This window comes from Prinia subflava, chromosome 3, assembly GCF_021018805.1.
Source record: "Prinia subflava isolate CZ2003 ecotype Zambia chromosome 3, Cam_Psub_1.2, whole genome shotgun sequence".
NCBI lineage: Eukaryota > Metazoa > Chordata > Aves > Passeriformes > Cisticolidae > Prinia > Prinia subflava.
This window is the reverse complement of record NC_086249.1, coordinates 91,770,684-91,782,891: the sequence shown is the minus strand read 5'-3', so window position 1 is coordinate 91,782,891 and position 12,208 is coordinate 91,770,684. Positions and strand designations below refer to the sequence as shown.

The 12,208-nt window shown below is 47.8% G+C and overlaps 1 protein-coding gene across 3 annotated transcripts in view; it reads right to left on the bottom strand.

Moving 5' to 3' along the window:
• Positions 1 to 4,059: 4,059 nt before the first annotated feature.
• RAI2 (retinoic acid induced 2) overlaps positions 4,060 to 12,208 on the bottom strand; it is a 44,828-nt gene continuing 36,679 nt past the window's right edge. For all 3 annotated transcript variants that reach the window (XM_063392904.1, XM_063392906.1, XM_063392907.1), the window contains exon 2: positions 4,060 to 6,245. In XM_063392904.1, the coding sequence (XP_063248974.1) occupies positions 4,476 to 6,140 (1,665 nt within the window). In that variant the 5' untranslated portion in view covers positions 6,141 to 6,245 and the 3' untranslated portion in view covers positions 4,060 to 4,475. The remainder of the gene's footprint in view (positions 6,246 to 12,208) is intronic.

The window sequence follows — 12,208 nt, the reverse complement described above, 5'->3', positions numbered from 1 at the left end:
GATGTGCAAGGTGGTGTAATCCCAGTGTTCTGGGAGACCTGAGCAGAAAATGGGTGGAAGGGGTTTAAAAAGTGAGCACTGATTGTGAGACATCTTGGCATATCAATTTTGTAGCAGACAGGAGCATGGGTGGTAGGGGGGTATAGGTCACACAAGTTACCTCAGGCATGGGAAAGGCCAAAAAAGCTACCTTTGCTCTTCTGCTTCCCTTTGCATTTCTGCTGGGACGGTGTTGCTGCCCCTTTTCCCTGTCCTGTGCTGTCAGGGCAGGAGCAGTAGGTTGCACTGCCTTGTGTGCTCTGCATGTGTGGTTTCATGTATGGTCTCCCCCAGCCCTCACTTCTTGACTGCCTTCATCCCAAGAAAGCATTGCCCTCCCTGGGCTCAGTGCCTGCCTTTCTCCTCACTCTTGCCGAGGGGCCCGGGCCATGTCTTTGAAGCTGACACCTTTCTTTTCTCTCTCTGTCAGCAGCTCACAGCCAAAAGCTGTCATTTTGTTTCTCCCTTTCATTCTCTGGCTGGCTGCTTGCTAACTTTTTTGAAGTTGCAATGCTAACAGGATTGGATCTTGTCTCAGCTTCCATTGCCTTCTTGCCTCTCCCTATCCTCCATCTTTTCCTTGCATTTCCAGTTGTCTGTGCCTTACCTGACTGCTTGGTGTTCTCTCAACCTAGAAACTGCTCAGACAAGTTCCCTGTCTGAGATGCTGCTCATTCTTTTGGATAAAATTATTTTCTAACTCCAGGTGTGGAAGCCTTAGGTGTGCACCTCTGGTCCTGGAGCTGTGCTTTTGGCAGCACAGGAGAAAGGCTCTCCTGTGTAGGAAAGCTCATACATCTGAGCACTCCTGCCCCTGAGGCTTCCCTGTCCCATGGCCTTCATCTGAGATGTGCAGCCCTTTGCCTGCCTTGGATTTAGTTTCTGGATTCCTACAAAGCCCCTGCTTGACAGGGGGAAGAGAGCAGAGGGGAAGGTAACAGGACCCTGCAACCTTATACCCTCTCACTCACCCTCTACTAAGATCCCACACCCAAAGTCCAAGTCACAGGGAGACTGGAGCCAACAAGGGGTGTCCCTGAAGGCACAGCTCCTCTCTCCTCTCTCTTCCCCTCGTGCATATACTCATCATTGTAAAATGTCTTCTTCCTACCATTACAGCTTAATGACTTTCCCTTCAACTTCACTAGTGGTATTAATGTCTCCATTAACAGCCACCAGAAATGGAAGCTCCATATATCATGAGTGCAGCTCCACATCCTTCTCATACAGAAGTTTCAGAAGCAGTTAAAATCTAGTCCTGTAGAAAATTAATGGCCCAATATACAAAATCTGTAATTGCTGCTTAGAGGCAAGGAGGAGGAGGAGGAGGTGAAAATGCTCAGTCTTGGTGTAATTAAGTACTTTGTTCTATGGCTGCTTCTCCCCCATGCTGATGGGATGTAGGAATTGTGCTTCACACACGAGGGTGGTGGGAGGCAAATGGTCCCTGCTTAGCATCATTTGCCCAACAGAGTTCAGCAGCAGGAGAGGTGCCAGCGTGGCTCCTCTTCCCGTGGCACAGCCTTGAAGCCTGGGGTTGCATGAAATGGCAGCAGGGTGAGGGAGTGTGAGCTGCCCCAGGCCTTCCTGGGAAGATGCTGTTGAGAATATTCCCTCTGCCCCTGCAGTTTAAGCAGTGGGAAGCCAGGCAGTGGAGTGAGTGAGCCCAGTCAGCTCTGCTTACCCATTTCTATGGGAGTGGCTCCAGCCTGTATCACAGGCTCTGGGGATGTTGGGGGCAACCAGCAGAGCCACGGAGCCTGTCCATTCTGGCTCTGTAAAGCTGGGGAGGCTGTCCTGGAGTCCCTCTGCTGAGAGGGATGTCAGGATAATTGGAGCCTGCTCTGGTTTTCCTCAGCCCTGCTTCAGAAGGAAGAGGTTGCAGTTTCTCCTCCAAGGGACTGAGGCAAGATGCAGCCACATGGCTGCTGGTCTGATCTACTGTTACAACCAGTACCAACTGGCTTTAAACTCAATTTGTTGTCCCCAGGCATTGGGTGTTTTAACAGTGCTTGTATGGGTTTATAATGTCATAAAGCTGATTTAGCCTAATTTGTTGTCAGGGTTTCTGGAGCCTGTGGTTCTAAATTCAGTTAAACCAGACCTCTGTGTGCAGAGTGGGCTGGGAGTACCCTCAGCATTGATGCTCCCAGTAAAGGCCTCTGGAGGAGAGGAGGGAAAAGCTGAGTACCTGCAGTGAGTGCCACCAACAGGCTCTGCCTGTCCCAGCTATCCTATGGCCAGCAGGAGAGGCAGCAGTGGATGGGTGCCCTCTCTGCCTGCTGAGGATGCTGTGGGGAATGACTCACACAAGGACAGCAAGGACTGGGGCAGTTGGTGCAGCAGATGCCACCACCAGTGTGAAACACTTCTTAAAAAAAAAAAAATTAAATTTCTTTAGAACTCGCTTCTGTCAACTGCAAAATAAAAATGATGGCAGCCAATTCAGCGACTGCCTTATTTTACTCTGGAATAGCCCTGGGGGAAATTCACATTTTCAGAAGGTTTTTTGACATCTAGAATGGGCAGGCTGAAACAGAAGGGGACAGTGACAACTGGTATGGCCATCCCAAGGCCATTGAAATCCTCAGCCTCTACACTGCAATAGCCAGATGACAGATTTCATTAGTAGTTTCTTGGAAGGAGAAAAACAAAATAGCTGAGTATTTTCAATTAAGAAAAAGAGATATTTAAAAAAAGGACAGATGACTAAACATTAATGAATCCATCAACACTTTATGCTTTTCCAAACGTTGTCAGTTCTGCCACCTCAGGGAAAAATAAAAGGCTTTAAAATACTTAAAAAGCAAGAGTTTGACAGAATTGATGTGAAAGTCTTCCATTTTTGTATTAAGCAAGAAGGCAGTGATCCGTCAGCCAGGGAAAAGAGAAACATCATGTCCTTCCTAACCTCACAGTGCAGATTCATTTTCCAAATACTGAATTGGTGTCTGCTGCTATCAAAACTTGCAGCAGATTTTGGCATGACTTGTGCCCTATGGATGTGAGTAGAGTTGAGACACTGAAGCTGCCCCTTTGAGCAACTCCTCATTGTATGAACAACTACAAAAACCTTCCCAACACTGTCCAAGAGGAGTCCTAGGAGTAGGCTGGCTGCAGCTAGGCAAAGGCAGGCACAGTTAGCGTGCAACAGCATCCAGCTGATAGCCTTACAAACTTTGAATTTTGTTACACTTTAATTTTCCTGGTACACTGCCAGGAACATGTAATTTAAAATTTTAACAGAAGTTTTCTATAGGTATAGCCACAAAAAAGGCAGCATCCACCAAAAATTGTCCTCCTGCTCTCACCTTTTTCCTTCATCAGGATCTGTTTTTACCAGTGAGCTGTGTGAACTTCAAAGGTGACAGACAGTAATTTCACCTCCAGCTCACTTCCACAGACAAGTGCAAAACTGTAACCTAGCAGACCTTTTATTTTAATTGTACATTCACATTTCTCTATTGATGTAGGCGGCTTTGTACACTGCTGAGTGATACAAAGTTACACAGCTCTGCTCTTTCATGTGCACTGATTTGAGCCATCAAAGAAATGTAGAAAACTAACAATAAACAGCTTTACCATATAGCTGTAGTCAGGCTGGGAAAAATTACGTGATGCTTTTTTTCCCTCCTGCCCCTGGCAACCGAATTCCCCTGACTTTTAGACTTTTCTATTTTAAAAGACTGAAAACATTACTTAGGATGGTTTGCTATGGGTCCCTCACAGTGAACCTGTCTTAGGTGTGTACTAGGCTGCAGTGCTCACTCTCACTCCTCAGTAGCTCACTTGGGTGCATCGTTAGCAGCTGTTGTGATGTGCTCTTTGATGCTGCTGTGGGACAAGAGAATTTTTCTTAGCCTGCCTTTTTTTTCTTTTCTTTTTTTTTTCTTTTTTTTTCTTTAACATTTTAGGCTCATCACAATTCAGCTGCAGCGCTTTACAGCTTACAGACTTTTTGCACAACCTTCTGTGTAGACTGAAAGCGATTTGAAAATGAGAAAAGAATGCTGCAGCCAATTAGCACGTACAAACATTTATTTTGAAATTTCCATTCCGACTGTTATGAAGAGTTACATCATCAAAGCACTTTATGGCAGTGAAAATAGCTCTTACCCCTCTGACTCATCCATTACTCCATTAAAGCTGCAAAATGTGCAATCTGCTTGAAAAATAGGTTGTTTTTTATTCAGTTTCCCATGAAAAGTCAAAATTTGGTAACAAAAAAAAAAGAAAAGAAAAAACAAAAAGAAAAATCCAAACCAACCCATCTTATAGGGACTCTACATCCAATCCTCTCCCTCTTCCCCCAAAAATAACTTACAAAGATAGTTTAAAGTTTTAAATGAGTTTAAAACTGAGTGCATATTTTTTATTATTTTTTTTCTTCTTCTTCTTCTTCTCATAATAATCTTAAAATTCTAAAAACCCATAATTTACTTTCTTGGAAAAAAGGCAGCCAGCCGTTGCTTCTTGATTGGAAGAATATGTATCTCCGGCGAGTTCATTTTCTTTAGCTTTACGCTCCTGTTTTTGACGGGTTTCCTGAGGGCCTCGGCGCTGTCGCGGGGCTCGGGCGGGCTCTTCACGTCGTAGCACTGCAGCACCGAGTCCTGGGGCAGGTCCCTTTTGAAGGAAAAGTTTTTGGTGGAGACCCCCGACAGGCCCTTGATCTTGCCGCAGAAGATGGTGGGCACGGCATCCTTGACGGAGACGATGACTTTGGCCGTCTGCGAGGTGCTGACGATCTCGATGTTGTTGCCGGCCTTGGGCTCGCAGCCCGCCCTGCCCGCCTGTTCCACCAGCCACTTCTGCGGCTGCCGCAGCAGCTCGGCCGCGCTGCCGCCCGCGGCCCTGCCCTCCGCCTTGCCCGCCGCCTCCGGGGGCTTGCAGGGGGCGAAGGGGGCGGCCGGCCCGGGCAGCTTGTCCGGCGCGGGGTGGGCACCGACCTCGGCGGCGGGGCCGGGCCCGGCCGCCTCCCCGTGCGGCGCCCCCGGCTTGCGGCAGGAGGCGAGGGACAGGTCCAGCGCGCCGTCCTCGGGCGGCGGCGGCGGCGGCGGCGCGGCCTCGCTGGCCCGAAGCGCGGGCGGCCCCTTCATGGAGAGGTCCAGCGCCTCGTTCTCACCGCCCATCTTGATGACGGTGTGACGGCTCAGCTGGGGAAACTCCCGCGGGTGCAGGAGCTCGAAGGGCTTCGTCTCCTCCTTCTCCAGGGGCGTCTGGGTGCCCTTGCAGGAGCTGGGGGTGAAGAGCGGCGGCTTGGGCGGGTCAGGGGCCGCCTTGGCCTCGGCGCCGTGGGGCACAGGGATGGGCACGGGGATGGGGATGGGGATGGGCACGGGCAGGGGCACGATGACGGGGTAGGGCACCAGCAGCGTGGCAGGGGGCACCAGCGGGGACAGCGGCGAGCTGAAGGCCTGGGGCGGGAGGGTGGCGTAGTCGGGGGGCGGCTGACAGGGGGCTGAGCCCAGGGTGCCCTGTGAGGGAAACAGGTCCTGAAGGACGGCGGCGAATCCCGGTGTCTGAAAGACCGGGGGCAGGACGGGCTCCTGCGCTTGGCCGGAGGGCTTGGGGTCCAGGAGCTGGGGCTGCCCGACGGGGGCGGCGGTGCCGGGGAAGAGGCCGGCGTGCAGGGGGCTGGCGGGGCAGGCGGCGCCCGGGGGCAGCACCAAGGGCGAGTTCAGGTGCTGGAAGACGTGCTGCTCCAGCAGGACGGGCAGCGGCACGGGGCCCTGCGTGGTCATCACGTACGGGGTGGCAGCGTTGGTGGCCGGCATCTGCGGGGCCGCGCTGCCCGCCACCTGCAGGTGGATGGGCAGCACCACGGGGCTGTCCCCCAGGCAGATGGGCTGCAGCACGGTGGCCGCCACCTTCAGGGCCACCCCGCTCTGCGACTCGGCCGGCGGCGTCAGGATGGAGGGCGCAGGGACTGTCACCAGCGGGGAGAGGGCTTTCTTCATCAGGTCGGCCGAGTTGATGTTCCAAGCCTCTGCTGTGATCAGCTGCGCCACTCCATTTTCCAGCTTGTTGTTGGCCATCGCCGAGGGTGAGCTGGTGACGTCCATGGGCAGGTTTGGGGCATCCTTGTAGAGCTCCTCCATGCCGCAGGGCTTCTTGGGCTCCGCCAGCACCACCTCTACATCGCTGTCAGTGGCACCAGCAGCGGCTCCACGCTGCCAGGACCATCAGCACCAACATAATTTGGCCTGCAAGCAGAAACATATTTTAGGCACCACATAAATCTCTTCCCGAAAATAATAATTGCAATTGCCTTAAAAAACCTCATCACCAAAGGAAAGCTGTTAAACATTTCCACACTTCAAGCTAACGGCTCCATAATACACTGTACTATATATACAGAGATGCAGGATATACACACAGCCCTGAGTCTTGTGCGAAATATTTTGAATAACTTATATTTAGCCATAAACACAGCCTTAAGGACTGCCTGCAGCCAAAAAACCCTCTCAGTACACAGTCTGAAACAAGGACTCAGGATGCCCATTCCACATTTTTAAACAAAGCTTCACATAATGACAATGCACATCAGAGCTGAGTGACAGCATGTTGTTTAACTCAGCAGAAGCCCCAAAACAAACATTTCTAAAAATATTGAAGCCAAGAAATACTCAACCACTGGTGAAGGGTATTTCATTCCCCTTCAATCCTTGTCCCCTTTTCATCCCAAAATAGCAATGGGCATGATCAGAAAGGAGCATGGCTATGCTACAGCAAAGCAAAACCAATCCAAACCCCAGCGTTCACCCTGCCACAGAGCTAGACAGAGACAGTAATCTGAACCAGGCACCTGATCCATTAAAGACTTGGGGAAAAAAAAAATCAAAACAACTTAAAATCCATTTTGACAGCCCAACTCTTTATACCAACCAAGCAATGGCAATTAAAAAAGGCAGGGATGTTTCTGTTCATGATTGTGGTGAAATATGCAGCCTGTTTCCCCTAAAGATCAACACTTCCCTTCCCTGGGGAAAAAAAAATCAAAAAAATCAGTGAATTAATGGCACTAAGAAGGATAAATAATTTCTGCCTGGTGAGCTGCTGCCAGCAGACTTTGGCTGATGCCTGGCTGCTTTGCCTGGTGCTGCCCATGCCTCTCCCGAAGTGTGAAGAGAATCCTGCTGTAGTAATAATCACCATGGAAACTTGTCCAGTTTCAACTCTGTTACCATGGGAAAGCACCAGCACATCCCAAATGTACATTTTTCACCAGCACACAGCTGAATCCTGCTCCCCAGGAGCAAATGATGTGCCACCACCACTGCCCAGCTACCCAGGCCCATGGGAGCAAGGCACTCCCCACGTCCTGCAGGCACATGTACTGGAACGACAGGAGGAGATGTCAGGGAGGGCAGCACTGCTCTGAAATTGAAATTGTCTGGGTGAAGGGTCCCAGCTTGGGGATGTACCTGGGCCTAAGAGCATGTAAAGAACTCCTTGGCTCTTATTACAGAAATAATTTGCTGGCACAGATGTTCGTAAGACCAACAAACCTGCAAAGAGGTCGAGGGAAAGGGGAAAAAACCAAAAGCCCACAAACAGAGGCTGAAAAATGTTGAAGTCAAGGAAGTGGGAAATGTACTAAATCTCTCCTGAGACCTGTAAATCCTTGGATTTGGCAATAAGATACTACGATGAGCACAGCACTACCTACAAAAATGCCAGGAGTTGATAGCAGACGCTGGTTGGGTGAAACGCTAAGAATTTATCAGGCACATTTGAGTTCTTAAATAAGATTTTAAAAAGTAAACACATGAGTCATTTATTTTCCCCTCCTGCTGCTGGCTTAAGGAGAATAATCCTGGATTTTTCCCATCTCATGAAATGCTCTGCAGAAAAGATTCAAAAATATAAGGTGGGGAGTTTTTTTGTTTTTTCCTTTTTTCCAGCTTTGGCTGAGACAAAATACAGGAAGGCAGAGCTGCCCAAGTGCTGAAAACAGGAGAAAAAACAAAATTCCTTATTCAGAAAGTGACAAGTATCAATAAGAAAACCATGGGGCCAGTGTTATATTGAAAAAAAGAAAAAAAGTGTTTATAAAAATAAAGACTATGAGGAGATAGCTCAGCAGATTAAGCTGAAAAAAAGAGACATCATCATTTCTGTTAAGGAATTAAAAAGCCATTTTTGGCTGCTCTTACATAATCTCACCCTCCCTGTTTTTCAAATGACCATTTTGTCTCTGCAGTGCACACCAGCATCTTTGCTCCTCCAGCTGCTGCAGCACAGCTGAGTGCTCTGCACATGACACTGCCTCTTCCCAATGTTTCTGTTTGCTTGAGAAGTATGAGATTGCAGCGTTTTCATAGAGAATTAATGATCTGGTGGGGACAGGAAATCACCCCCTGTTCCCTTGGCAAACCCATTAAACACTGAGAAACAGAAAAATTAAGATGAAAATTATGCTGCGTAAGAGACTTGAGGGATTAGCATGCTGCAGGGATGCATGGAGAAAGAGACAGATCACCACTGAAGATGAAAGTATAAAACGTAATAAAATTCCCCCATTGCTGCTTTTAAAGGTGACAGGGCTGGAGGCAGAGGAAATACCGAGATGAGGGGAAGAAGAGCTCATCTATCACCCTCAGAAACCATGGAGGAAAGCCTGGAAGCTTGGCTGGTTTTTTTCAAAGCACAGTCAAAATTTGTTTCCCACACTGAAGCCAGTGTGTGCCTGGGATCTGTAAATATACACTGCAGGGAGCCAGGTCACTGCCTTGGGGAGGGCCCCACTGTGTGAGGAGAGGGAGACAAGAAAGGTGAGGTGCAGCCCTTGACCCAGGTTTACAGGTTTGGGGTGGTTTTTTTCCCCCCCTCACCTTTTCTGTGCAGAAGTGTACCTTTCTCTATTCCAGCACACCTGCTTCTCGAGCATGTCATCACTACAGAAAAAAAAAAATAACATCTATAAAAAATATATATACATACTTAAAATTATTTCGTGATCTTGCCTGCAGCCTGCAGTTTGGCAGTAGCTGGCTGCCAGGTACAGTGGAGTCCAGCACAACTTGATCGTGCTCCCTGCAAAGCTATTTTTAGTTTCATTTGGGAGGGAATCCCAGGGCTGCTAAACACGTGTTAGACTAAAAATCTATTATCAAGGTCAGTAAGCAGGCAGAGAGAAAAAGGATCCAAGTCCCCAAGCCTCAAATGAGGAAACTTGGAACATCTGAGATCAAGAGACAGACTTATGTTGTCCAAAGGTGTTTTGTAGTTCCTGGACTCCTTTTTTTTATATACTACATACATAGCATACACAGTACAAAACCCTAGATCCTCATGGAAGTGACTGAAACAAAAGTAAATTTTCAGTATTGACATTAACAGTAATAGCTATACTGTACTTCTCCTGTAATAAAAAATCAACCTGAAGCATGTGCTGGGGTCTGGGGAGTTTTTTGGGTCTTTTAAAATTGCTGCTTCACTACACATGAATTATTCAATTACCCCGTTTTTAAAATAAGTTTCATGTATCTAATATACATAAAAGCAGGTAATGTAATCTAGAGGAAGTGCCTTAAGTTTCCTCTGCCTATCATAACTCAGTCCTGGACAATCAATTTCACTTCCCCTACTTATCTATTTTATATTTAATATGCTGTTTGTTTTAACTGAAAAGAAGCTTGGAGCTCTGAAACCAGCCCTACTGTAAATAACCCGAGCTTTCCCATCAGGGTGCTGATAAGAGCCAAGTTCATGGCACTGTGCAATGATGTGTGTGACTGTACAGGAAATGGTATCTTAGCTATACACAAATGCTTTGAAAGGCAGTGATAACTCCAGCTTATTTTTTTATCTCCTGCTGATGGCTGTGCAACAGACTTTTCTCAGGGCTGCTGTGCCTTCCTGTGGGGCTGCAGCACAGCTCTCCCTGTGCTCTGCCTCTTGTCTGTACCATGGCTTGTACGCTGTGCCTACACAGAACTCAAATTGTACTGTGCACGCTATGGGACAGGATTGGATGCTCCCTTTGGACTGGATGCCTGCCTCAGTATCTCCTGGAAAAATAGGGCTTCCCTTGAGTATAAACACAGTAACAAACAGAAAATTAAAAATCTTGACTTAGCAGAGCTGCTTGGGGACAAAATTATGGCTGGATATGGACTTCAATGTTTTCCCAAAACTCGCTGCTTGATGTCACTGATCCAACCATCTACAAATCATCTTCCATGCTACAAATTTTGGTCTCTGTAGTTTCAGCCATACACAAAGGCTTTACCATATTATTAGTGTTCTGTTGCTAGAATAGAAAAAAAGTATTTGAATAAAGTGACCTTTCATCTACCCTATACATGGAACTATTACTACATAAATAACACACAGGTGGGCTCTCCCACATGTGCAACCCACAAATGATTTCAGCAGTGTTTGCCTCTCACATTTCCCACTGATTCACCTGTTCATTCAGGCACCTGGGACTGAGAGTCCTGGGTACCCATGTAAGCTTTTAGCAGCGTAATCCTCAAGCACCAAAGGGCAAAGGAGTAATCAACTCACAGCTAGTGGTGAGCATGCCTTCCCCGTTGTGTTGCACCATTTGTGGTGCTGTTTTTGATACACCACACACATCAGCTGGGTGCAGAGGTACCATGAGGGCCAGGGGGGGCTGTCCCCCTTCTGCTTGCAGACGGGCTGATGGTGAACACCTCCAAGGTATGGGGCAGGCAGAGCAGAGGAGACCCACAGGATATTTCTTAAGGCAAGCTGCCCTTTACCCTCTCATGGGCTCACAGCTGGACCCCAACCACAGCCCCACCGCCTCTGGAAAAGGGGCTCAATGAGCACTGCTTGGTCATCACAAAAAGGGAATCACTGGGTATGCACTCCTCTGTCTCCTCTAAGGGACACCAGGGAAACATCCCAGTTTAGCTCTGCCCTCTTCCACCTCAGCCCCTTGCCTCAAACACCCAACATCTAACTCCCTGTTAAGCTTTAGGAGGTACCACTCAAAATCAGTTGAGGGCAAGGAGAGAAAGGCATTGGAAAGATGGGCAGGATTGACTCTGGCACCAGCCAGAGAGAGAAGGGAGGACTATACCAGGGTATCACTGCCAGTGTGGAAGTTACACCCACAGCCTTTGCTGCCCATCCCTCTGCACATCTCCTGTTCACCATGCTCATATGCACTGCCACATGGTACCTCTTACTCTGTGGAAGCTACACCATGGAGGATGAGCTGAATGCTGCCAAGGAGCAGTTAAAATAAGCACCTCATCAGACAACTACAAAAGATGCTAGAGAAATAACGCTCCAATGCAAATCAAGCAACAGGTTTATTTTCCACTGCTGCATTTGTGGATCCTTTCAAGAAGCAAAGCTATTTTTGTCAAGGCTCCCATCCAAGCTGTTAAGCCCTGGGGAAACAAGAGAGAAAGGAAATCATTACAGCAGTGCAAAATGGCACGTTATAGATGGGACATGGACAATATGTATACACTGCTTCAGCACACAGCATGATCGCTCTCAAATGCAGCAGCCTGACTAACTGAGGGTACTTCAGTCTTTTAAATAGTTCAGTTGAATAAATACCACGGCCGTGTGCCTATTGCACAGGCTAATCGCCTGCAAAAAGCAGGTTAGAGTCATATATTTGCTAACTATATTGCTGTTGTCAACAATTTGTAGTTAGCAATCCATTCCAGGGAGAACTCACTTTTTTCTCATTTAAAAACAAATCAGAGCAATTGAAAAAAAAAAAACCCTGTCATGGGTCTGAAACCAGTGCCTTCACTCCCAAGGGCAATATACACAAGACAGACAATAAATGCTGTGGATGGAACAGAACATTTTCCTGACAAATTTCAACCTGTAGTGAATTTTTATACCCAATTTGAAAGCCTCATAAGACCCCCGACATCCGCAGTGGAAACTGTGACATACCCTAAGTGTAAGGGAGATGGCACTTGCTGCTGTACTCCAGGATGCCTTTTCCATTTTCTTTTACTCCATTCACAAACTCTTTCACTAACTGGTTGTAACACTTAACTGATGGGCTCTGCTTCCAAAAGGACCACTGTTTACACCATATACACTATCACATGTAAGCTAGCACTATAAAAACAGGGCTACCTTGAAATTATTTCAGATTGATCTTGCTATTCCCAAATCTTCAATATTTCTCATATCTGCAGCACAGGCCTGTTCCTGGGGT